Source organism: Cheilinus undulatus, linkage group 9, assembly GCF_018320785.1.
Source record: "Cheilinus undulatus linkage group 9, ASM1832078v1, whole genome shotgun sequence".
Lineage (NCBI taxonomy): Eukaryota > Metazoa > Chordata > Actinopteri > Labriformes > Labridae > Cheilinus > Cheilinus undulatus.
Window position 1 is genome coordinate 22,737,160 of NC_054873.1, and position 26,542 is coordinate 22,763,701.

At 39.1% G+C, this 26,542-nt stretch overlaps 4 protein-coding genes and 4 non-coding genes across 10 annotated transcripts; 7 read left to right on the forward strand and 1 right to left on the reverse strand.

Annotated features, from left to right (window-relative positions):
- Positions 1 to 811: 811 nt before the first annotated feature.
- Positions 812 to 6,443, forward strand: snapc5 (small nuclear RNA activating complex, polypeptide 5). Of its 3 annotated transcripts, none has more exons than XM_041795689.1 (4): positions 812 to 924; positions 1,942 to 2,057; positions 2,157 to 2,237; positions 5,861 to 6,443. In XM_041795689.1, the coding sequence occupies exons 1-4, from the start codon at positions 828 to 830 to the stop codon at positions 6,047 to 6,049; spliced, it is 483 nt and encodes a 160-aa protein (XP_041651623.1). In that variant the 5' UTR covers positions 812 to 827; the 3' UTR covers positions 6,050 to 6,443. The 3 variants fall into 3 exon arrangements, with proteins under 3 accessions (XP_041651623.1, XP_041651624.1, XP_041651622.1); XM_041795690.1 differs by lacking the exon at positions 812 to 924 and adding an exon at positions 1,344 to 1,504; XM_041795688.1 differs by lacking the exon at positions 812 to 924 and adding an exon at positions 1,575 to 1,652.
- Positions 6,444 to 10,111: 3,668 nt separating this feature from the next.
- Positions 10,112 to 14,998, forward strand: lctlb (lactase-like b). The gene is made up of 12 exons (XM_041795687.1): positions 10,112 to 10,288; positions 10,380 to 10,467; positions 10,558 to 10,667; positions 10,756 to 10,884; positions 12,082 to 12,177; positions 12,536 to 12,590; positions 12,679 to 12,840; positions 12,915 to 13,192; positions 13,270 to 13,396; positions 13,490 to 13,689; positions 13,794 to 13,857; positions 14,883 to 14,998. Exons 1-12 carry the CDS (start codon positions 10,112 to 10,114, stop codon positions 14,996 to 14,998), a joined length of 1,602 nt encoding a protein of 533 aa, XP_041651621.1.
- Positions 14,999 to 15,052: 54 nt separating this feature from the next.
- Positions 15,053 to 21,929, reverse strand: zwilch (zwilch kinetochore protein). The gene is made up of 18 exons (XM_041795822.1): positions 21,758 to 21,929; positions 21,535 to 21,577; positions 21,347 to 21,439; positions 20,882 to 21,018; positions 20,562 to 20,752; positions 20,389 to 20,468; positions 20,157 to 20,312; positions 19,931 to 20,002; positions 19,748 to 19,841; positions 19,605 to 19,657; positions 19,408 to 19,510; positions 19,237 to 19,316; positions 19,002 to 19,158; positions 16,853 to 16,881; positions 16,634 to 16,770; positions 16,447 to 16,542; positions 16,046 to 16,161; positions 15,053 to 15,681 (listed from the first exon to the last, which is right to left on the reverse strand). The coding sequence occupies exons 1-18, from the start codon at positions 21,805 to 21,807 to the stop codon at positions 15,593 to 15,595; spliced, it is 1,776 nt and encodes a 591-aa protein (XP_041651756.1). The 5' UTR covers positions 21,808 to 21,929; the 3' UTR covers positions 15,053 to 15,592.
- Positions 21,930 to 22,347: 418 nt separating this feature from the next.
- Positions 22,348 to 26,475, forward strand: rpl4 (ribosomal protein L4). The gene is made up of 10 exons (XM_041796218.1): positions 22,348 to 22,441; positions 23,127 to 23,298; positions 23,436 to 23,542; positions 23,795 to 23,933; positions 24,172 to 24,296; positions 25,144 to 25,273; positions 25,514 to 25,670; positions 25,868 to 25,951; positions 26,131 to 26,251; positions 26,342 to 26,475. Exons 1-10 carry the CDS (start codon positions 22,439 to 22,441, stop codon positions 26,411 to 26,413), a joined length of 1,110 nt encoding a protein of 369 aa, XP_041652152.1. The 5' UTR covers positions 22,348 to 22,438; the 3' UTR covers positions 26,414 to 26,475.
- On the forward strand, positions 23,632 to 23,731 carry LOC121515828. Its single transcript, XR_005992417.1, has one exon. It is a non-coding gene; the product is annotated as a small nucleolar RNA SNORD16 (small nucleolar RNA).
- On the forward strand, positions 24,004 to 24,103 carry LOC121515830. The gene has a single exon (XR_005992418.1). It is a non-coding gene; the product is annotated as a small nucleolar RNA SNORD16 (small nucleolar RNA).
- Positions 25,718 to 25,787, forward strand: LOC121515827. Its single transcript, XR_005992416.1, has one exon. It is a non-coding gene; the product is annotated as a small nucleolar RNA SNORD18 (small nucleolar RNA).
- LOC121515824 lies at positions 25,990 to 26,057 on the forward strand. Its single transcript, XR_005992413.1, has one exon. It is a non-coding gene; the product is annotated as a small nucleolar RNA SNORD18 (small nucleolar RNA).
- Positions 26,476 to 26,542: the final 67 nt, after the last annotated feature.

Here is a 26,542-nt window from a genome sequence, read left to right on the forward strand (position 1 = left end):
TAACTGGCTCCTCTAACATTTTTTGAAGACTGATTAAGAACTGTGTCAGATCTAGTTCACATCAATGACTTCCATCTGTGATTTATTTAAGCTTTCACTAAATGCTTCATCCACACACGTTGTTCATTTTCAGTGTAGTTAGGTTTGGAGGGATTTAGGGCTGACTTGGATGTCTTACGGGCAAGTCTGCAGAAGATTTGTTCATGGAGCAGGTCAGAAATTTTGGTAAACATTAAAAATGGGTTCTCCATTGAAAAATAATCAAACGGCGTTTCTGAACGAGACCCTACTTTCATAATGCAAAAATTAAAAGGTATTGTTGCTCACCCTGGGTCGCTAACAATTTTTCCAGCGCAGGATTTCTTTCATTGTACCTTGTCCTTGCATATTAGCTCAGTCACTCCAATCATAAGGTATGGCAACGTAGCGAGCAGACCTGGCTTTTAGAGCCTATTTGCCCTCCAGTTGTGTGACCCTTATGTTTTATGAGGAAGACTAACACCAAGAACTACATTTGTTACAAATTAGGCTTCGAAGTGCCATAAAGTTGACACCTGCCACTTCAAAACTTATTTTTTAAGTGCAGGGAATACCGACAAGTTAAATTTAAAAAGGTCTACCGTTAGCTCAGCTGCATTGATCAACGTTAATTAGCTAATTTAGGATAGCTAACACATAATCACCTGTTAACATTATCTCAACTGCACACAGTGGACACTGTAGCACCTGTTCAAACTGACAATAGTGTAGCGAGTATATTAAGTAAGGACAGCATGACTTATGAAAAAGAAATGTAGCTGGGTGTATTTTTTTATTGTCTTACTTAAATGGCAAACAAATGTGGTTCTTTGTTCTCTTACCGTCCTAACTTGACCCACTCAACGACGTTTCACCAACAACTAACCGTCACAAGATGCCGCCAAAGTCAGTATTCGTCTTGTGCCAATGCTGCTTTAAGTGCCTCCAAAAGTGTCGTGTTTTTGGAAATCACTTCATATTGCGTAAATAAGTAGAGAAATATTAGAGTAACCCGTGTGACAATTACTTTACATTTGAAAATAATTTCACCACAAAGCATTAACGTTGAATTAATCGAAATTTTACACGATTCCATTTCGCATTTTAATCAAAACATTTTTTATTTTTTTCAATTACTTTGCTGCAGAAAAAAATGGGCAGCGAATCAATTTCTCATACTGACACTGTCTCTGTTTAACACAGCAAACCCTGTACTAAAGCATTTAGGTCTCTGGTTGCACAATTTTCTGAGATATTTGTCGTATTCGACACAAAATATAGAATATCCTACAGTACTTGAACCGGCACTGATCCCGGAAATTACCGCAAACCACAGGACACAAACTTTAGCATGTAGCTGTAGCATGAGCTGTAGCACAACAGATAATTTAACCTTATTAGAAATTAACTCAGCCAGACGCACCCTACCTGTTGTATTTTCCATTATTACGCCGATATGGAGCTGTAGCCGGAATTTATCACAGAGGTAAACGTCTAAAACTAGACCCCAGGCTTTACGTTACAGATTTTGATGGCATATCATCATTTTGGGTGTACATTACGGTTATTTAGCCATATTGTTTTGTCTGTTTGTAAGCTAGCAGCAACATTTTATCCTCGTTCTCAAGCTTGTTGTGAGTATCTATATCGTCTTTTTTTAAGTCCAAACGCCAAACAGCTCGTTACTGGGTGTTAAGGTTGACAATAGACGGAATTATAGGTTTTTCATTGAGTCGATTACAGTGATCGTTCTTGTTAACTCATTATTATAGCTGAGCATTTGATATGAACTTGTCAGGCTAAATGAAATGGCGTACCAGCGGAATTTTTACATGCTGTCCAACACAAGTTTTGATCAAAACCATGTTGACTTGTTTAAAGCACAGCCATCCCTGTCCCCTTTTTGACTCCTGATCTCCTCAGGTCTGACTGCAGCAGCGCTAGTAAAGATGCACAGCCGTCTGCAAGAGTTGAAGAAGGAAGAGGAAACTCTCCTGAAAATCAAAGTCATGCTACAAGACCAGCTTAACAGGTTAAAGGTTAGGATAGAGGGATTTCATTGTATTTACTTGGCTTTACGTATCTGTGAGGGAGGCATGTGGTATAAGTGTTGTTTTTGTGCTCCCTTTGTGTTTCAGTTTGAAGAAGGTGCCTTGAAATCCATCATCAATGCTCAAACAGAAGAAGGGGCCTCTCCACACCTGTCCCCAGAAATGGAGGTAAGTAACCTTTCAGACAGAACATCAGGTGGGAAAATGTATGCTAGACGCCAGTGTTAATTTTGACAGCTATTTTTGGCTGACCGCTGAGGGCAGCCTTACATATGGTAATGTCTGTGTCTGAGTATGTCTGTCTGTCTGTCAGTTGGTAAGTAACTGAGTGAGTGATGCTTTTGTATAAGTATGAGCCGTATACTATAGAGTTGCATTTGCTTGGACTGAATGCTGTCACTAATGTCTGCCTCCACTAACTAGGCTCGAGTTAACATCATTTATGTATGGCTTATCCATACAGAGTTGCTCTATGGGTGGGGTTTACTCATGCTGAAAGCCCTGTAATGGCTGCCTCCACTGCTCCAAATACTCACATATAGCTTTAGCCTCTGTTTCACCAGAACTGGGCCCGGTTATTTGTGTATGACAAAGAATTAAACAACCCTATAAGCTTTTCATGTTGGTAAAGATGGTTTTACTCCTCTGCTGAGCTGCTTTGGCATGACTATGTGATAATTGAGTGGGAAAAGGGAGCTTGTGTGAATGCTTGTGGCTGCTAGCCGAACGTTAGCTTGGCCTTAGCCAGAACAGCACATTTCTGCATCACAGCTATCACTGAGAGCAACACGGAAAGCTTTCTGCGAAAGAGAATGAAGATGACGCTCTTCTGCTCCCCGCTTTGACATGACAAAGTGACAGTTACGGGGGACGGGTTAGTTGTTATATACAGCTAATGAGTTGTTGTGTCCCAGCTAACGGCTAACAGGCTTTTCATTAGACCGGACTGGGCCACAGCGGAGCTTCTGTCTGAACCAGACAATGTGTCTGAATCCAAACAAGTACAGAGAGCAACACTGGAAGCTTCCTGTGACCGAAAAAATGTTCTCTCTCCACTCCCGGTCTGATTCGGCATAGCTTTCTATGACCTCGACCACTGTTGGAGCACACGCTGATGAAGAGTTAGCTTGTGGCTACCACAAAGGGTTAATGGGGAGCCCGCCCCACACGATCTCATCTAATGAAGAATCCAAGACATATCAGAGCAATCAGAACGGCTCATTTCGAAGATAACACCCACACCCAGCTAACTAAACCAATGAACTGGGGAGTAATAGCTATATAGTGGAGAATGATAAAGAAATGTTCAGTAATGTAATAGGTGAAGCTAGCGGACTGCCGCTGCTAGGCTAACGTAGCCTCACTTTAAAGCATTCAGACTCCGCAAGTGTCCCCAAAAACAGCGATCAGAGGGCATAATCAGATGATCCTATGCTGTCAGAGCATAACACAGCAGTGTGGGGCTGATAAGTTATGTGTTTGGAGAGAAAAGTACTAATTGATGCCACAGGCTATGAATAGCGTGGCTATTCACATGTACAAACATGGAGTCTGCAGCATCAGAGAGCAATGTTTAAAGCCAGCATATTCGACAGCATAAAGCAGAGCTGGTATGAGGAGAACACACATCCACTGTGGTCAGAACAAGTGAGGGTGGTCATTAAAGGGAAACAGGAAAACACAAAAGAGATCCACGGGCAGGTAATAACGGTCTCCACAGGTGACATGGCCGCATAAACTACTAACAATCATGACAAAATCACTGCCAGAACACACATTTCAGTCAGGCATTTCAACAAGCATCCCAGATAGTTGCGGTCAGCCACATACTTGGTTTTTACGTAGTCTTGTTAATTTTAGTCTTTAAATGAAATTCATTTTAGTTTTAGTCACATTTTACTCATTTCTATCCTTTTAGTTTTTGTGTAGTTTTAGTTGATGTAAATTCAAAAAATTTTAGTCTAGTTTTAGTCCATAAAAAGTCCTCGCTTTTTGGTCTTTACTTTTAGTCTAAGCATTTATTTTCTTGCCTAAACCTGGTACCAAATCATGGTAGTGTGTTCAATGCACCCTGCCAAACCTGGGGTCCCTGGTTTCTACAGCTGAAAGGCAGAAGGGATACAGCTGCATTGTTTTTTGGCAGATTTACTCACAGTGGAGAAAGATCCCGGATTTTGAATGTCCAACAAAAACTAAATTACATTTTAGTGTAGTTTTAGTCATCTTGACGAAAACTAAACTTACTTTTTGTCAGTTTTAGTAATCACAGATCTAATTTTGTTGGTCTTAGTCTAGTTTTTGTCATGGAAAAAAAAGGCTGTTGATGAACATTTTTAGTCATAGTTTTAGTCGACGAAACTAACACTGCTATACACTCAGCTGTAACAATTTGTAATATCATGGCATTCCCTGATAGAATTTTCATTTGTTCAATTATCCACTTGGGTAAGTTGAGGATGTTTTTTCATTCTTGCCCTATGTGGAAAAAAAATCTGTTGTAGCTGATCAGGTAACAGGCCAATGCCTCTAATGACAGCTATTCACACATCATAAATTTCCAAAAGTGTCTCCAGTGAACACTTAAGATTAGAGCTAATTTCTCTGCTTCAGAAGAAACTAAAAATGGAGACTTTATTCACATTCATTTCACTTAAATAAGAGGATGATAAACTGGAATGGAGAGGGGGTTATGACTTAATTTAATTTATTACTTTTGATAGATCAACACTTAAGGACTTCAGTAGGACTAGGTTTATTGAGAACTCATTTTGAACTCTGCAGTACACCTCTTCACCCACATCACCCCTGTCTTTCAAAATCTCCACTGACTCCCTGTCCCATCCAGGTTGAAATCCTTCTCTTGCACACAAGGGCATCAATCACTAGGTACCCTCCTACCTCATTCACGTCCAACATCATCACACTCACTCCCATTGCCTTTATTCTTCTAAAACCAACCTTCTTTCTCTGTCATTAAGAACCAAGCACCAAACCTGGAGAGACAGAGCCTTCTCTGTAGCCACCCCTCCCTCTAAAACTCACTCCCTAAACATATCCAAGACTGCACCAATAACTGCTTAAGACTTACCATTTAAAGGCAGGCTTTTAATATGTTACTTTGATTTTCATCACTTCTGTTTATCTGTTTGTTGTGTTGGCTTTGTTTGTTGTGTAATGTTGTTTTTCATGTGTCCTGAATCCTGTTAACAGTTGTTAACATTGTTTAAATGCTGCTTTCATTTTCATGACTTCCTTTTGCTTAGAAACTAGGAATGTACAGATGCATCGGTTTTACATCAGTATTGGCCACTGAAAAACATTGACCTATCAGCAAATTGTGTGTCATGAACCAATGTTAGTAGTTAGCATATAAACCTAAAAAATAAGTTACTATTATGGCTGTGTCACATCAATTTAATGATGGCATCCAGCACACCTTACTACTGAATCATAGATGAGATTTTTTCACTGGGCAGAGGAAGACACCTGTTGAAAGAAAAACTCTGATGTGCTGATTGATGTTAATGATTACGGCCTACAACTCACACAAATCTGAAATCCATCTATGTCAATGCTATGAATTTTTTTATTTTCCTTGATAAAAGCTACTCCTAAGGCAGAACCAGTTTTTTTAAAGTAGTTTAAATTACATCACAGATGCATCTAACTTAATTGATAAAATATTCTAATTTTAGATATTGTTGATACAATAAAGATATGATAAGATTCGAGATAACTTGAATTTACTTTAAAAGTGTTCATTTGTTTAGTGTTTGTTTTCATTGTTTCAGGTCCACATAAACCTTGATGATGAGAGCGAGATCAATCGAACCAAACTACTACTGAATGCTGCTGCAGATTATGACATGGAAGAGGAGGAGGAAGAAGAAGATGAGGAGGAGGAAGACGAAGAGGATGATGAAGAAGATGACAATGAGCTGGAGTTTGTGCCTGAGGAGGATGCAGAGGATGATTACTGAGGCTCTCAGTGTTCATGGGGCTTAAATATTTGCACCTCTAATGAGAATCCTTTGTAAATAATGTCTGTTTTTGTGTTGACTTGTTTTGTACTTTCACATAGGAGTATTTAATTTATTTGAACAGAGGAAGCAACAATCGCAGTGTAATGATGTGTGGTGCTATTAGTATCTTTCTTTGCCTGATTTAAGGCTCTTGGTTAGAATTTAAACTTATGTTGGTGTTAAATTTTGTGAGAAGTCTCACCAAAATGCTGTAACACAGTGTTAATAGGTGCTTATAGTTAACTAGACATGTTGTGCATCTTGAGGATTAGCATTATGGCTGGGCCATATTTGAAGATATGTGTGAATTGTGTAAGAAATGAAAAGCACAAAATAAAACATTTTGCATATAGATTGCCTAATTCCTTTTTTAAAAGTAAATTACCTGCTCGCCTTCCAACACAGATCAGTTTTACATGTAAATGTAGGCAGGAAGATAAGATTAGATTAAGTTTTCTCAGACCCAGTTTATCACCAGTGACAGCTTTTCCACACATTGCAACCTTAATGATGAAGTTAGTTGGCCTTAACAGCTACTTGTGAAAGACACTAGCTACTTTTTAAAGTATTCACTGGAAGTCTATCTTCCTACATAATTTCATTTTAACCCGGGTTATGCCACTGCCTAACAGAAAATACAAACTGTTTTCCAACAGTCTGCTCCAATGCTTGGAAACAAGGCCTAAAGAGGGTCTAGCTCATCTTGACCAGCTGCCCGTCTGGCTCTGCAGTGCTCAAAAAGGGGCCAAGGATATACAAGATATGGCTATTAAAAAAACAGGAATAATCCTTTAATACAATTTCACTGAACTTATCATTTTTCTATGTCTTTCTTCTTCAATATACTCCTTCTGCATCAACACACCGCTGCATTCAGGTCTTCCACTGATCAACGCAGTGCAGTAGGACTACTTCAGCCAGTTGTCTCAGAACCTCTGTTCTTAAGTTCTGACACTGACTCAAAAACATGTTCCTTTGAGTAGATTTGATTTTAGAAAAAAGGAAAAAGTCACACAGTGCTAGATCAGATGACTAGGGAGGGTGATTAAGCACTGTGATTTGTTTTTGGACCAGAAACTGCTTCACAGAGAGCTTAGTGTGAGCTGGCACGTTGTTTTGATGAAGAATTAAACCATTTTTCCACAACTGTGGTCCCTTGCTTCTGACTTTTTCTCACAGTTTTTCTAGAACCTGTTTGTAATAGTGTTGATTCTGACCCTTCTGGAACCCACTCCTCCGAAATGATACCCTTAACATAAAAAAAAAAAATCTACATGATCTTGAAGTTAGACCAGCTGCATCCTGCTTCCTTCTTCCTTGGTGACGATGGTGTTTCCTGATGCATTGACTGCTGTTTTGTCTCAGGATCATATTGGAAGATCCAAGTGTCTTCACATGTAAACATTCCTTCTAAAAAAAATGTAGGTTTCCGTCTCTCTAAACTTGCCTTGCCGAAAGATTTGGGACAACTTTGGCACTCTTTGGTCATGTTAAAATTTTTAAGCAAAATGTGCTGAACTGTCTCTTTATCGATGGAGACCATTTCTGCTATCACTCTTAGTCTGAGTGTTTGATCATTTTAATTGATTTGTTCAATTTGTTGAATCTTTTCAGGAGTATGGTAGACGCCAGTGTTAATTTTGACACAAAAAATTCCTTGTCTTGGACATCCTCTCTGCCTTCAAAAAATCTTTTTCACCATTTGAACACACTTGCATGTGACACGCAGTGTTCCCCATACAACTCAGATAATGCACAAAAAGATTTGGCTGCTGGTTTGTTCAATTTCAATAACAATTTCAAGTTCATACGTTAAGACGTCACTTACTGGAAACTTACAGTAGTTCTGCTTGAATACCCAACCTTTAATAATAACACTCGATGCAACTGTGAACCACGTGGTTTTATCCTCATGAACGCGTTCTCATTATCGTATCTTGTAGGTCATTGTCACGCTAAAAGGGGAAGTTCCTGACCCTTCCTTCTTTAGCGCTCTAGCAGGTACCTGAAGGTTTTGTGCCAAAACTGGTATTTGCATGTGCATAATTCCCTCCACCTTCACTAAAACCCCTATTCCAGCCTAAGAAAAACTGCTGGAGCATGATGCTGCCCATGAAGTGCTTGTGGGCATAGTGTTCTTCTGTTGATATACTTACTAAATAAATAACTGTTCAACCATCTATGTCACATGACACCATAAACTGTTTTGGCTCTTGGTTTGTTGTTATTGTATGTTTATTTCATTTAATGCTTGGGTTTTTAATTTATCTTGTATATTTTGTCTTTTTTTCTTTTGTGTAGACCTCAGGAAGAATATCTGTTGCTGCAGTAACAACAAATAGGGATCCAATGAGATAAATAAATGTAATTTCTGTAAATTATTGTTGTTCTGTCCATTTGTCTTTATTGTTTTATCAATGCCAGTGGATATGAGTGCATGTCTTTGATGATTTATTGAGATTAAATAAAGGTAGAATAAGTTTTGAAAATAGGTAGTTAAGGTATAACTTGTGTAAAATTGTCCCAACCTGACCCACATCACTGTGTAATGCAGTGCAAACACTTTCCACCAGCAAACCATTCAGCATTTTCTAAACACATAAAACAATACGATGAGCCTCACAATGAGGCCAGCTTTCACACTGACAGCAGGGACAGCTCTGGAGAAGGGTGGTGCTACATGTGGAGCGTACAATAGAGATTGGTCCAATAGATATATGCAGCTTTCTACATGGTCTGCTGTTCCAGGAGAGCTGCCACTCACATGGGACATTTGGCTAAGGACACACATCCACTGCAAATGAATGCTCTGTAAGGTAAGAGAGACCATTTTTTGTTTATTTACCATTCTAGATGGAGTAACAATAAACACATCATTTTAGTGGTGGTCACTAATTTCATGCAAATTACAGTGCACAATTTAAAAAAAAGGAAAAAAGTGAGGTAAAACAAATTTAACAGAACAATTAATGTAGATTCAGTTAAAAAAACATTTATAAAATGTAATATTCGAGCTCTTAAAGTATATCTGATTATAAAATGACACTTTTAATCTTTTCATGACCTAAAACATCAAATTTATCAGACTGTAGGACTAGGATGTTATAAGATGCTTTTGAAGCCTGGATTAATTATTTCAACAGGAATATTTTCATTAAGTTGCGAGTCTGTTCAGATTGAATTAATGTTGGTGCCCCCTATGTACAATGCAAACCATCAAAATAACTCTTCTTGCTGAATGCCTGGTTTGCTTTTATAGGTCACATAGGAGCACCAGTAATAATTTCAGTCTGTTTTATAAAAAGATAAAAAAAACTCCTCACATTCGCTTTAACCATGTAGGAATAAAAAAAATATTTACCTGTATTTTTAACATATTGAGGTTAATCAAAACTTAGATTTTCAAATATTGTCCATATGAGATGATGGGTTCATCCAAAGTCATGTGATTGTGCCTCGCACATGTATCATCCTCTCTGACATTAACTTTGCTTACATAAGTGAAACCACAGTTTGTATGGGATCTGTCAGCCTCAGCAAGATAAACTCACAGCCCATTGAGTTTGAAAGGGGGGAATTTGGCTCTGCAATAGGGATATGGGACCCCCCGTGGTCTGACATTTGCTGCTTTCATACTGCTCCACTGACATTTTACTGTGACAAATTTGAGTAATTTTCTGTTCAAATCTGTTGTGTTCTGATTCAGGGGGGTAATAGGGATGTGTTATTGTAATTAAGAGGTGCTGAATGTTGTCTACCTGTGTACAGACGTCAGTGAGGGACTGGAGCAGAAACAGACAGTGACTGTGCTGCAGGCTCAGGAGTACCATGCTGTCCCGCTGTGCACTCAGTGTGTGTCATGTGCTTATGTTGGTGCTGTGTCTGTCTTCGGCTGAGGACTTCGACTGGACAAAGAACGACCACGGCTCCTTCTATTATGGCACTTTTCCAGCTGGTAAACACAAACAAAATTAGTCATTCTGTCTTTAATCTAAGCCAGAGGTTAAAAAGTTGTTGACAATGTTGTCTCCATCAGGATTTTCATGGGGTGCCGGCGGTTCAGCCTATCAAACAGAAGGAGCCTGGGACAAAGATGGAAAAGGACTGAGCATCTGGGACGTGTTCAGTCATAAGAAAGGAAAAATACAACAAAATGACACTGGGGATTCATCCTGTGAGGGCTACCACAAATTCAGGGTGTGTGATCAAGAGTGAGATTTAGGAGTAGTAAAGAGAGAACAAAGGTAGAAAAAAATGTGTTTCACTTCACTGTGTTTGTTTTATTCAGGATGATGTCTCTTTGATCAAGGAGCTGAAACTTAACCATTACCGCTTTTCCATATCCTGGCCGAGACTGATCCCCACTGGTGTAAAATGTGAGTAACTGCTTTTTATTCAGACCTTTTGGACCTGAAGTATGGTCTCAAATATTTTTCACTCTATCTACACTTTTATACCATTTGCAGCTGACCACATCAATGAGAAGGGAATACAGTACTATGATGAACTCATCGACCACCTGCTGGAGAATAAGATCACTCCTATTGTTACCCTGTATCACTGGGATCTTCCACAGGTTAACATTTGAAAATGTCAATAACTCCTTAATTTTGCACTTTATTGCTATTCATCTAAAATGAGTTAATGCATGCTTGTATTTCCAGGTATTACAAGAAAAATATGGTGGTTGGCAAAATATAAGCATGGTGAATTATTTCAATGAGTATGCCAACCTGTGCTTTGAAAAATTTGGCAGCAAAGTCAAGTACTGGATCACTTTCAACAACCCATGGGTAGGTCCCTTTAAAACACAGATGGGCATAGATTCAATCATGTACACTGCATATAAAAAAGTATTAATCCCCTTCGACATTTACCCTTTAATTGATTTTACAAATCAGTCATGGTCAATATAATTGGGCTTTTTTGACAACAATGTATGCTTCTGGTCATAGTCTTCCTGGAAAATAAATCTCAGCTCTTGCACAGTGAGCAAGATTGCCCTCCAGGATTTTCCGATGTTTTGCAGTAATCATATACCCTTTACTTTACCTTTGTGAGCCTTCCAGAGCAGGCTGCTTAGCAACATCCCCACAGCATGATGTTGCGAGCACCATGCTTCACAGTAGGGTTGCTGTGTTTGTGGTGATGTGCAGTGTTTGGTGTCAGTCAAACAGCATGTTGTCTGATGGCCAAAAGGCACCATATTTGGTCTCAGACCAAAGAACTTTCTTCCACCTGACCATGTAGTTAAGTTGGAGTTGGTGATCTCTAGTTGAGATTTGTCGTATGAAGAGTATCTCCCATCTCAGCTGCTGAAGGTTGTAACTCCTTTAGTGGTCATCAGTGTCTTGGTGGCCTTAGTTTGTGAGGACGATCTGATGTGGGCAGATTCACACATGTGCCTAATTCCATTTTTGATGATGGATTTTACTGAACTTCATGGAGTGTTCGGTGCCTTGGAATTTTTTTTCATCCATCTCCTGATTTATACTCTTCAATAACCTTTTCTCTGAGTTGCTTGGGGTGTTCTTTTGTCTTCACGATGTAATGGTTGCCAGGAATACGGATCAACCAGTGACTGGACCCTCCAGATACAGATGTCTATACTGCAGTTCACTGAGACATTCACTGCCCTCAGGTGATCCCCATTTCCCAATTGTGAGACTTTGTCTGGACCTCTGTTGAATTAGGTCAGTTACTTTAAAGGGGGTGAATATTTATGCAGTCACTTACATATTTTTGTGAAATTGCCATTATTTTGTAGAAATCTGTTTTCAATTTGACATATATCAGATATTTTGTAAATTTTGTCAAAAAAAGCCAAATTATATTGACCATGATTTATTCAGAAAATCAATAAAAGGGTAAAACATCCAAAGTAGTGGCGAGTACTTTTTTTGGGCAATGTATCTGAAATAAAAAGATTCATCCTTATACTGTAAGTATTATAATCATAATATTAAGCCATGATCTGCTCTCTGCTCCAGTCTGTAGCTGTTGAAGGCTATGAGACAGGGGAACATGCCCCTGGACTTAGGCTGAAAGGAACAGGGGCGTACAAAGCGGCTCATCACATAATCAAGGTAGGAAAACTAATTTATATTCAGTGATCAGACTTAATGATTAAAGGTCATGTGAGGTGCTCTTAGCTGGTGATGAAAGAGACTAAAATTAAAACTGATGCCTCTTTATGACCTACAAAAGCAAACAAGAACATGAGCGGGTGGATTGATTATTTCTTAGTCACTTTTAATGCACGTTAACTCTGCTGCAGGATAGGTGTCAGATGGCATAATTAGCAGCAACCAGCTAAAATAGTCTTTGTTCCATTTTCCATTGAAGAGATTCAAGATAACTGATGTCTACTGTTAAAAAGGATACTTCTTTAAAAAAAAACTATGCTTATTCGTGTACTCATATTCAAAACGCCTTTTTTTACAGGCACATGCCAGAGTTTGGCACACTTATGATACCCAGTGGAGGGCAAAACAAAAAGGTAACAAGGCTTAACTCTAGAGTAGCATTTATATTCTTGCATTGGTGCCTGCTGTCTTAGTGATAAGAGTTTCTGTTTCCACTGGCAGGTATGGTCGGGATCTCTCTGTCTGGAGACTGGGGAGAGCCGGTAGATATCACTAACCAAAAGGACATAGAAGCAGCTGAGAGATATGTTCAGTTCTACCTGGGCTGGTTTGCCACACCAATCTTTCATGGAGACTACCCTCAGGTGATGAAAGACTTCATCGGTAAGTTCAACTGTAAATCTTGAGGTTACACTAGAGAAGGGTGAGTTCACCAACTTGACTTGGTGCATTTGCAGGAAGGAAAAGTGTCCAACAAGGCCTCGGATCGTCTCGCCTGCCAACATTTTCCCCCCAAGAGAAGAGCTACATCAAAGGCACCTGTGACTTCCTCGGCATTGGTCATTTCACCACCCGCTACATCACCCTAAAGAACTACCCGTCAGGCCGCAGCAGCAGCAGCTACTTCACTGACCGTGACTTGGCTGAGCTGGTTGACCCCCGGTGGCCTGATCCTGGCTCTGAGTGGCTCTACTCTGTGCCATGGGGCTTCAGACGTCTGCTCAATTTCGTCAAGGTGACAAAGATGATCTTAGCACTCTTCTTAAATTAAATTGACTGCATGCTCATTAAATTGATTCATTCTCCATTTAGACTCAATATGGGAACCCGATGGTTTATGTGACTGAGAATGGCGTCTCTGAGAAGATGTTGTGCACCGAGCTGTGTGATGACTGGAGGATACAGTATTATAAGGACTACATCAATGAGATGCTGAAAGGTGAATAAGCTTGTAAAAATCAAAACAGCTGTCTGTCTCGTTTGTTTTGTGATGAAGTGTAAGTGAAACCAAACTCTTTTGTTTGTTCTGTAGCTATTAAAGATGGAGTCAACGTCAAGGGCTACACTGCGTGGTCTCTGCTGGACAAGTTTGAGTGGGATGAAGGCTTCTCTGAGAGGTTTGGCCTTTACTATGTGGACTTCAGGAACAAAAACAAGCCCCGATATCCAAAAGCTTCTGTTCAGTTTTACAAACGCATCATCAGCTCCAATGGATTCCCCAATCAGAGAGAGGTCAGATCAATGAGATGTTGACTTCCAAACTCTCCTTTCCAGATAGAAATTCTAGTTTAAAAGTAAATAACTTGTGAATATAATTGCATTTTAATCTCACACAGGTTGAGAACTGGAGGAGGAAGGCTATCGAGACGTGCTCTTCCAGCAACCAGCTCCTTGCTGCAGGTCAGTCTGTCTTCAACATCCTTGATCATACTAATCAATGATCAGATGTTAAAAACTAGCGGGGGTAAACAAATAAAGATTTTGACCTGATGTTAAAAAAGGCAAACAAGACCCAAATTTATAATTTGACTTGAATTTATATTTCCGTGTTTGAAGCACGTCAGAAAACCAATGAAAAAACAGTAGTTGACTAATTAAGATTAAAACCTAATGAAGAAAATCTCTAACAGTGAGATATCTTCTTTGTTTGCCCCTCCAGCTAGAAGAAAATCCCAGGAACATGCAGAAATGGCAAAGGTTTGGCCAGTGCATGATGAAGTTTAGAACTTGAGGGTACATGTCTGCCTTTAACGCCAATTTTTGCTGTTGCTTTTGCTGTTTTCAAATAGCACTAACAGAGTAAAGCCTTTGAAAAAAACGTGTAATGCCTTGTGCAGTGTGCAACTAACATCTTATTCAGTTTTATTCATGTGCTTCTGACTAATTTGCAACTTAGAGCAGTGCTTTTTGTTTCATAACAGACTTAATACAAACTCAGTGAGCATGAAGCTCATCTATGCCCACAGGGTATTTCAAAAAGCAGGATGACAAATTTGCCCACATGGCACAACAGCAGCTAAAGTGTCTGTAATGGATCTGGCTTTAATTTCAAAAACAGAGCTCCAAAAATATGTTAAAAGATTAGATTTTTGCCTGAGCTTTGTATAATGTCAGCTTTCTGAAATATTCCCCGCTAACTGCATGCAGTTCTCAAAGGGTTAAAATGCCGTTAATCAACTCTGAGTACTTTCTTTTTTATTTTTTGTTAGAGGAACAGCGGAGTACTGCTGCCAATATTCTAAGACTTATACATGGTAAGGAATCCCTCATAATATCACTATAAATAAAATAAAGGATAATTTTATCAAAGGAAACAATATTAACCCTTTGAGTGCTGTGCTTGAGCATTTTTTTTCTTGCTTCAACTGCAGTGTCTAGACTAAATATTATCGTCAGTGAGAAAATGATGTATGTGTGCTTCACAGACCCTCTGACCAGCCACATGGAGATGGTAACTGAGATCGTTGTTCCCACTGTGTGCACGCTCTCCATCCTGCTCAGCGCTATCTTCCTCATGTTCCTGCTGCGAAGGCGGAACTAGAAAGGAGTTCTTACAGTGTGCATGTTTACAAAACAATTATCAACACACTCATAATGTAAATGCATAATTATTACTTTAATAGATCATGTGTGAACATAAGTACAATATTTGATCTGAACTTCCAAGAGAATTTTTGACTTCCTTATTTTGATGTGCATACAGTTTTCTGCTGTAAAACATTGGATTAGCCTATTATAATGACTTTAATAACAGACAGTCAAACAGTGTGGATGACCCTGCAACATGCTGGATTTTTTTCATTGAAATATTGCTGTGGAATAATACCATTGCAAAACAGCCCTCGTTATCTACTGTACTTTGTTTTCTTCAATATGTTTTAACTAGGAGGTTGCAAAAAATAGATTGGAAATCTATTGAGTGTTACAGAACATATAAACAGTAAACATAAAGCTATTTCAAATATTGACAGAACGACTGTATATGAATAGGAAACCAGATAGTGATCATGTACACTCCAGAGTCAGACCATTAGGTTTGTTCTGTTGGCAAAATAGAAATGCATATGCTGATGACAATATCCAAAAAAGACAATAAACACCTCCTTTGTTGTCCAACTCTTCTTTGTGTACATATTTATGCAAAGCTGACGAGACTACAACACACCATGGTGGAGAAAAAAGCAGGCTCCTCACTGTCCCCATTCACCGTTTCATTTGGGTATTCTAAAAACAAAACAGTAACACAAGAAATACGTTAAATGCAACTTCGTCTTGAGCAATACTGATGTAATACACAATACTGTAAGTGTATTAAATCTCAGCTCACCTGTAAGAGACATGCTATGTGTAAAGAGAAGTCACTTTCAATGCTTTTTTTGTTTTAGCCCATAGATTGGGGGTGGGGGTTGTTTCATATAATGTTTATTTCTCAGTTTCTTTACATTCATTTCCTTTGATTTCTGGTTATATTCTAATAAAAAAGCTAAGATTATGGTATTTTTGGTCAACACTGCAAGAGACAACAAATCTGCTTGTGGCCAAAGACTAACACAGGACAGTACATTTTTGAGATATGCACATAAATCACCTGTGTCAAATATGACATGATCGACCAGCGGTCTGTCGCTGAGTGCTAAAGATGTCCTGACTTCACGGGAACCACTGCCACTGGACACCTCAATGCCCCACAACACAGGGTGCTCTCTTTGGAAAAGAAACAAACATGACAGTTGAAACAAAAGCTACCCTACATACCAAGCAGTTAATCATAAGACAGCTTCTCTTAATACTGTTGTAAATACATCAGAAAAGCGGGATACAGTGTTTCTCTATAACCAGCCTCATATGCACAGTGAATATAGCTGATTTGCTTCTGCCATACAAAAGATTACAATAAATAAAACAATAATGACAAATCAATCACGTCCTCATACTATTTTCTTTCAAAGTAATGAAGCGGTTGTTATGCAAAGATTTTGATTTTCTTACTTCTGGTAGAAATGGCTGATCAGCGCCGGTTTGATTGGCAGTTTGAATTCATGTTCCTCATCATAGGGGTGGGTTTTATAGTGCTGCAAACATGATCTGCAAAAAAAGGAAATATACACTTTGGTGTCAAGAAAGTACATTTGGTGTATTTCTACATCTGTTAAAATAAAAGTCAAAAGGGATTTACTGTGTAAGGAGGAAGAGCCGGTCATAAGGCAATCCCAAGAAAGTACTGCAGGTTAGAATTATTTCCAGCAGGTGGTGCAGTTTTCTGAGTCGGATCACTTGCTCCTGCAGATCAACCTCTGTGCTCAGGTAGTAACACTGTGGAGGCAAATATTCCCTCAGAATTTTTTAACAGCCAGTTGGAAATAGTTACTAATTAAAAAACAACTTAAAAGCTTACCAAATGGTTAAGAGTTGTCAATTCTTCACCTGAAAAAAAGATAAAGGGGAAAATAGTTACATAGAAAGTACTCACCCCTTGAATGTTTCACCCATTTGTTGATTTTATAAATCAATTATGTTCAACATAATCTGGCTTTTTCAACCAAAAAAAGACAAAAAAGCTCACCTTAATGTCGAACTGAAAACAGATTTCTACAAAGTTATGTCAATCAATAAAAACATGTAATGGAAAATAAGTGATTGCATAATATCCACCCCTTTTGAGGGACTGACCAAAATCAACAGAGGTCCAGCTAATTGGTGCCATTAGTCTCACAAGTAGTGAAATGGGGATTACCTGTTTGCAATAAGTGTGTCTCAAGGGATTGTAGTATTAAGACACCTGTGTCACCTGTGGCTACCATTACACGGTGAAGGCAAAAGAACACTAAACACCTCAGAGAAGAGGTTATTGAAAAGTATAAGCAAGGGGATGGATACAAAAAAAATCCAAGGGCCTTAACATCCTCTGGAAAAGGTTAAATCCATCATCAAGAAATGGAAGGAATATGGAACATGTGTAAATCTGCCTAGATCAGGTCGTCTTCACAAACTGAGTGACTGTGCAAGAAGGAGACTAGTGAGACACCTATAGCTACTCTGAAGGAATTACAGGCCTCATCAGCTGAGATGTTACCAGCAATGCTTCTAGAAGCTGTTTGCTTCTGCCTATGCCTTTTCAGTCATTACTCAACAAATAACTATTGATTTTGTTTGAAATGTCTATACTGTGTAAAATGTTTGGAGTTGTGTTATGATTGAATTGAATGAACTAAACTAAAAAACAATGCCCGAGTTCTTCACCAGTCAAAGCTCTATGGGAGTTTGCAAAAGGCATGAGGGAGACTCCATGGTCACGTGGAAGAAAGTTCTTTGGTCTGATGAGACCAAAATGATGGTTTTTGGACATCAGACAAGATCCTTACTTGGGCTGACACCAAACACTGCACATCACAACAAACACATTATCCCCACTGTAAAGCACAGTGGTGGCAGCATCATGCTGTGGGGATGCTTCTCAGCAGCCAGCAATGGATGGCTTGTAAAGGTAGAGGGTAAAATGAAAAATCCTGGAGGACAATAACTATGGGGTGAATATTTATGCAATCACTTATTTTACTAGGGCTGAAGCCAACCAAAGAAAATCTTGGTCGACCAAAATTACACCCACACACCGATGACTTGATTGGTCATTCAGGTAAAAAAAAAAAAAAAAAAAAAAAAAGAAAAAAAACAGCTCAATCCATAACAAATTCCTCATTGCACCCTCTGGTAGTCTGGATGATCTTAAAAATCAACATTTCAAGCTTTATGAGGCATTGTTGATGATTTTCATCCTCATTTTGTTGTACTAGAATAAAAGCTGACTCAGAGACCATCAGCGTGCACCTACCTTTAATCATATCATTTCTGTGTCCACGGCGCAATAACTTTTTGGCATCATAGCCGATAAAATATCCTCAGACAATTTTCTATATTAACTTACAACTATAACTCTTAAAAGGATCACTTGTTCCAGCCGGCGCTGTCATCTATGATTATATATCAGACTGCATGCAGCGTTTGTTTACTGAGGTGAAGGGAGAAAAGTCAGCTGGCTCTGACTTTATGACGAGACATCGTCTTTTCTCTCTTTGCTCTCTGTCTGCTTGTGTCAAGTTTAAGACCTGTTATTTCCAAGTTATATACAGCCCAACGGCTGTAAAATCAGAATAGAACATTTTCTCCATCACTTTGTGTGCCTGTATTGCCCAGCATTGCTCCTCTCTCTCTCCTGCTGCATCTGTCAGTCAGCTGCACGCCCTGCTGTTTGTGTGACCAACAGACGAAAAGGAATCTTGGTCAGATGAGAGCATACCAAACAACCATCCAACCAGTCTAATGAAAGGTGTCAGCCCTATATTTTCCATTGCATATTTTTGTTTAATTGACATGATTTTTTAGTAATATGTTTCACTTTGACAATAAAGAGATTTTACAGTAGATTATATTGACCATGACTGGCTCTGTAAATATTTAGATGAAGTCTGTGTTCAATAATTAATATGAATTGAGGTTAAATATATGATGTTATGTTAAGATAAAAAAAAAAATAAGTCTGAGGTTACCAATGAGGTAGTTAATGTAATCCTTTCTCATCTTGTCCAGACCCATCTCTAGCAACATGTGGACAGGGACGACACCTGTGAGTGACACATGATCGATCTGCTGGTGGTAGGACTGCAGGATGAGCTTACTGAGGGAGCTGCTACTGTCTCTGTGAATCTGGAGGAAGCAGAACAGTTTACAACCCTTGATCTTTCTCTGGAAAGAATAGTTTTCAGAGGTGGCTTTATTTCATACCCAAGGTTTGATATCGCCATATCTGAGAGCTTCAATGACCAATTTCAGGCAGTCTCCGATGTCTTGGTATGAAGTAACACCTGTGATGGATGACCAAATGGAGGGAACATGGCAGTCAGAGTCTGTTTGCAACACTAAATAAAATGAATTTTTATAGGAGATTAAACTAACTCTTTCTCATCCGGACCCACAGCTGCTCCACAAAATCCAAATCCCCTCGTTCCAAGAGAGAGTTGTAAATGGGAGTTTCTGTCTCTGTCTTTAGCTTTGTGGTCTTTAAAAACAGAATGAAAGAGCATGAGCGTTACAGTGTTTTTTCTTACATGAATTTTTATGTGTGAAGTTCTTTGATTATAATGGTATCATACCTCTGCTGGTTTTGCAGCCTGCTCCTGTAGTGTCTTTGCAGTGTTTTGAAGCTCTGAATGGAGAATAAACAAAGAAATAACTTTCTATAATACCTGTTCCTCTAAATCATATCAAGGATCCACTGCTTTAACTGAGCCGGTACCTTCTATAAAGGCCTTGGTCAGATTCACAGCTGATGTACTTTCCAAAGGTTCCATCCATTCAGTTTCACCAGTTCTCAAACCATCGGCGAGGGTCTGAAATTACAAGAATCTGAAACATTTAGCTGTTCATCAGTATACAAATATCTCACAATATTTTTCTCAGAATACTGAAGAATGCAAACCTGGAGAAACTCCAGCTCCCTGTACATCTCGTACATTGGACTCCTCATGTCCCCACTGGCAATTTTAATGTTCTGCATGTGAAGAATGCAGTCAAAAACAAAGCACCAAGTGTGTAGGTATTATATTTTAAATCATATGATCACATTTGATTACATTCTTTATACAAACAAAAACTGAGTGATTGCATCAAACACAGAGCATGTTTTGAGTGCAGGTAAAGCCTACCAGGTTTGCTGTGGAGGACAGGGGTGGAGTCTCAAGGATACTCTCCACATGGCTCCATTTGAAATCCACTGTCACACTACTCTGTGACTCAATGGTGGTGTTTTCAACAACAGTGGAGCCAAACAAGCTGAACCGTGCACTGCCCTTGATTGCCACCTGAAAGCATGTAAAAGTATTAAAGACTACATATGCACTCTCGCTGATTTCTATGAAAAGTTGCACACTCACTTACTGAGGAGAGATAATGCCTTTTCTTGTGCTCCTGTTTAAGCTCTTCCAAGGTTACAAGGGAGCTTTTGTCTGAAGTTGAGCCTTATTAAAGTCACAAAGAAGGTATTTAGAAACAACATGATACACTATGATGGTATCTTATAAGACAAAAGGCTTTTATCAGCAAATATATACCTTTGCAGGTCACAGAGTATAATTTCACACCAGACACTTTACTGCCAGTGCAGATTGTTTCAGCTCCTAACCAGGTTGTTCCAGCTGGATCAGACATGTCACACCGAACCCACAGAGGGATTAATGCAGGGTTGTTGTCCAGAGCTGACACATTAGCATTTTGAGATAATGTATACCAAGACAGCAACTGCCTGTAAAAAGTAAAAAAAAAAAAAAAAAAAACACATTTCATTCATATTCTTCTACAGTCAATAAATATACAGTCATGTGCATAGTACTGGCTTCATTTGGTTGGTCTTAAACTTCTTACTGCTAATCACCTTGCTTTCATGACTGTGAGCGGTTGCGGTCCCACTTCTGTCTTAAGTGGATTGGTGTCATCAACATCAGCACCATCATCAGTGCAGGATGATGTCTCAGTCATTTGCTGATCATCACATTCATTTATCTTTGGAACCTGCAAAATAAAGGGACAAAAACATGGTCCTATTACGGCTGGTAAACAGAGGTTTAAGAAAGCCTGTATGAAAAACAGGATTGTGGAACACAAAATAGCAAAACACAAAAATGCAAGGTGAGAGGAATACGCTATTTCTTATCAAATTTTAAGCTGTACAGCTGAATATGCCCAACTGAAAAACAATAGAAGCATGGAAAAATCCTTTACCTCTGGTAAAGACCGAGAAGACACCATAAGGGTTGATATTTGCATGATCATACATTTAATTTACATATTACACCCTAAAACTTGTCTACACCATGTATAATTCATGAGTATTTCTCACAGCTTTTTCACAGATGAAGACTGGTCGGTTGCCACATAACATATCCAGCACAGGAATTTTGTCTCCATTTATCTTCAAGAATTGAAGGTCCTCCTGAAACATTATAGATACAGCATTGACATCATTATAAGATAACACATAGATACAACCAGGTGCAAAGGACGTTTATGTCGTTTGAACAGTACTACCTTAAAAATACATGGATCATTGCTTTCCTCATCCTGGAAGGATCTAAACAAACGGTACAACACAAAGCACACATGAAAAGTAAAGTGTGACGGATTAAATGTGATGATCGAAGTTATCTAATTATTAGCAAAACGCTACAGCCACGGACATCAACATTAAAGTGGTCCTAGACGTTAGCTCAGAAGCTATACATTGAAGTTGGGTATTAAAATGCATACTCACCGAAGAGTACTAAAAAACTCCTTAGCACTACGTATCACCTTCGAGCACATTTCCTAATGATACAAGAACTTTCACGCTACAGAGGAAATAACGCTGAGCAATGACAAAAGAGGTTAATCGCGTTAATAAGACTGCTGTGAAGTTTGACGGCCGCTGTTGATATTTTGACACTCGCGCGCTCGCTCAGGCGGTGACGTCATGAGGTCAGAGGTGATCACTTTAGAGTTACATTACATCACGTTACATAAATTCAAAAATAATCGAAAAATCCCGAAGGTGTTTAAACATCTAACAAAGCAGAAACTATAATGTGAATATACGTGTGATTATTACATATATATAAAAAAAAAATTTAAAAGAAAGTAGTTCGGCCTTCTTGTTGGCACTACGCAAGCATGGCGTCAAAAAATAGTTCCAGTTGTAGAAACAAGTCTTAAGGGTGGGTTTTGTTCATAATGATAATTTGGTTGCACGATCAAAATCAAATATCAGTTATTTTAATATAAATGTTATGCAGTTTTCACATCACCAAAATATATGGCGAAATTTATTTTAGCGGAAGTGATCGTCCTGAAGGCGGAGGCATAAATCATTAGAGATGAAGTACCAACTTCCTTTTTACTGTGGCCGCCATAGCGAGAGGAGCGTGGTTCCCGGCGAGCCGAAAACTTAGACCCAAAAATGGTGAGAAAATACAGTTGTAGTTTAATTCGAATATGCTGTATTATATGAGAGACGTGTCTTGATATTTAAACATTACGAAGAAGTTGGTATTTTGTGTTATTAAAGCTTAGGGATGCTGTTGATAGAGCCGAAATGCTCCCGGCTAGCGAAGCTAACACGAGGAGCCATTTTGCCCCTGTAGTTCTACCCAGTGACACGTGTGGTTGTCAATTTTACGTCACATAATTTCTTAATGTCTAACATGTTTCTGTCAGATGTCCTCTGCATTTGCTTGCTGGAGGAACTTATAACATGAGTGTTTGGTCCGTGATTTTGTTATCGCCATCCAAAAAGTGGGGACAATATCCCTTTAAGCCTGGGTTGCTAAGTCAAGTTAGCATCCTCTTGTTTAGCCAGGGCCGCAGATTTCTCTAGGAATATGTCCAAATACGGGAGAAAGAGGTTTCAGTGTTGCTTTTATATTAACTACGCGTAATGTGCACTTGATTATTTATTACAGTGGATTGTAGGCTATGGGTATCTGTTTCTCTCGGCACATGATACAAGTACCAACTTCCTTTATACACCGAATATCTGTAGGATCGGTTCATTCTGACAGCCACTGCACATTGTATCTGACATAGCCCTCTTATATTTGATGTTGTGTATCTGTTAGAAACGTATTATTTTATTTCTTGCTCTCCAGGCCTGTGCCCGACCCCTGATCTCGGTTTATTCCGAGAAAGGCGAATCCTCAGGCAAAAATGTTGTCATGCCTGCTGTTTTCAAGGCTCCAATTCGCCCTGATGTTGTGAATTTTGTTCACACAAACATGCGCAAGAACAGCCGCCAGCCTTATGCAGTCAGTGAACTGGCAGGTAAGTGAAAGAGCTTTTGTGAAACAGGCATGTTTAAGATTGCAGAATAGTTCAAATGTTTGTAAGGTGATAACTTTTGTTTTGCTATTTTACTTGCTGTGTTGTTTGCACTCAAGATCTGTAATTGTTTATTTCAGGTCACCAGACCAGTGCAGAGTCCTGGGGTACAGGAAGAGCTGTTGCTCGTATCCCCCGTGTGAGAGGTGGTGGTACCCACCGCTCTGGCCAGGGTGCTTTTGGAAATGTATCCTTCGATCAAAGTTGAGCTCTACATTTTCACGTTTTTTAGCATTGCTGTATTGGCCATGGCAAATAAAAACGGAAACAGGTGCTTGCCATGATGGTGTAATTTGCGTCTGACCCTGTGAACAGTGACAGAATGCCTGCTGTCATATGCTGACACAGTGGACTGACGAACGTTTGAGTCTGAGCAGGTATTGATAATTAGTCAACGAGATGCTTTAGGAGTTGTTACACATCCTTGACTTAAGTGTAGATGTGTCGTGGTGGCCGCATGTTTGCCCCCACCAAAACCTGGCGCCGCTGGCACCGCAGGATCAACACAACCCAGAAGCGTTATGCCATCTGCTCTGCTGTGGCTGCCTCTGCCATTCCTGCACTTGTGATGTCCAAAGGTAAGATCCAGGGATGCTTTTGTACAGGCAAAATGGAAAAATATGGGGGAAATATGATTAAGGCTTGTCTTGCTATGATGGTGTAATTTGCGTCTGAGCCTGTGAACAGTGACAGTTGCCTGCTGTCTCTTAGCTGTCACAGGGTATTGATGTATACAAGAATCTGAGCAACATAAGGCAGCCAGATATCAGTTATTTGTTTTAGATTGTTGGTTGATGTAATAATATTGTCCTTTAGGACATCGTATTGAGGAGATCCCTGAGGTTCCACTGGTGGTTGAAGACAAAGTTGAGGGCTACAAGAAGACAAAGGAGGCAGTGCTGCTGCTGAAGAAGCTGAAAGCCTGGAATGACATCAAGAAGGTAATCTACAGAATTTATTAACCAACATCATCTTTTGGCTTGACCTTGAACTCCTTTGGTAAAATTACATGCAGGGATTCTTTTTTCGATGGAAAGTCAAGTATCAAAACCTTGAGGCATTAGTTACCTTTGCAGTTATTGCATGGTTCTTGCAGACCTTTAAAAGTTTTTAAAAATCATTAATTTGAATATTTAACTTAATGCCATAACAAATCTTACTTTACTAGTAAGTGGTGTTAAATTTTATAAAGTACTTCAACTTAGACATGTCTTTTACCATGCTTTATTTCTACCCATATTTGAGTTTAACCTCTTTTTGACTAAATGCTTGTAGCTTACGTTATGATGATTATCACTTTACAGTACATTGATAGAAGAGGCATTTAATGGGCCAAAAAGCATAAAATTTGGCTTTTTATGACCAAATGAATATTTTTCTTTATCAGTTGGTGTTTAATTTACAGTGAATTACAACAGACAATTCAGCCCTGTCCGATGTAGAGAAATCTTACATGCCTCCCTTTTGACCATTTGCTGCACAAATTATGGAATTTTTTCTCAGTTCTTAAACAGTCTAAGTTTTAAACCTGATTCTTAAGTGTTTAGGATCACAGTGTTGTAAATATTTTCTTCACTGATGATTGCCAAGGTTTACTGTAACAATGCAGAGCTATTAGTTTCTTTATTTCTGTAATTTCTTTTAATGTTATGTTTGGATAATAATTGTCTTGTCCTGTGTTTATGTAGCTTATTGAAAATAAAGATTAAAAAAAACAAATAATGCAGAGCTACAACAGTTTAGTTTTTACGGTGTTTTGGAGTTACATTTTGAACTTTGAATCCCCAGGTCTACGCCTCTCAGCGCATGCGTGCCGGTAAGGGTAAGATGAGAAATCGCAGACGTATCCAACGCAGAGGGCCATGCATCATTTACAACCAAGACGCTGGTGTCACCAAAGCCTTCAGAAACATCCCAGGTGTGTTAGTTGTTGAAATGTCATATTTTGTGGTTTTTGCAAACTTGGATGAAAATGGTACAATTTAGTGACAAAGGCTGAAACGCTGAAATACTTGACAGGAGTGAGGATAATTCTGTAGTTAAATGCATCCAATGGCTCAGAGGTTAATTTTTTGGATAGGTAAATTAGTTAACATAGCTCTCTGATAAGGACTTTTGACCTGAGAGTGATGGTTATTATTGTTCTGTTTATATAAAGGCATCACTCTGCAGAATGTGAACAAACTGAACCTCCTGAGGCTTGCCCCTGGAGGTCACGTTGGTCGCTTCTGCATCTGGACTGAGGGTGCTTTCCGCAAGCTTGATGAGCTGTACGGCACCGGGCGTAAACCTGCTTCCCTGAAGGTCGACTACAAGTGAGTAACTAAATGTCAGAGGTGCTTTAACATTCATGTTGGTGATTTCACAGTGATGAGCTTCCACTTCAGGTCCGTGTTTTTGAAACTGTGTGATAGTAAAGAAGTTCTGAGATGGTGTATCAAAGCTTTGTTGCTTAACTTTTTTCATAAATTAATACAAGAACTTTGAAAGATGAATTCCTTGTTTATCCCAGCTTGCCCATGCACAAGATGACCAACACAGACCTGAGCAGGATCCTGAAGAGTGAGGAGATCCAGAAAGCCCTTCGTGCACCCAAGTAAGCCTAGCTCACTTTCGGTTCTTTGATTATCCTGTCTACCATGATGATGTTCCACTTCAGGTCCGTGTTTCTGAACCCTGATTATTATGGAAGTCCTGAGCAGCTCAGTTTTTATCAGACTTGCAGGTTAAACTCATAACAATATCATCATGTTAAGACTTATTTTGTCATAACAGCAAGAAGATCAACCGCAGGGTGCTGAAGAAGAATCCTCTGAAGAACCTGAGGATTATGCTCAAACTGAACCCTTACGCCAAGACAGCAAGACGTCATGCCATCCTTAAGCACGACCCTGCAGTAAGAACCTTATTAACGTTTCACTTGTTGCAAAAACTATACACTTAAACTGCTGGTTGGTTGTGACATTGGATTTTTTTCTGCCCCAAGATCAAGGCCAAGATGCTGAAATCCAAGAAGAAGCCTAGGAAGAAGGGAGCATCTGCTAAATCCAAGGAATAAATTTTAGAAATTTATACCTACAGACTGGGGTTCAGTTAAAAATAAATCAGTTCTTTCAAATACTGAAGAGTCAGGCCTCTCATTTCAAATCTTAGTATAAATTGACGTGACATAAGTACACATTTTACT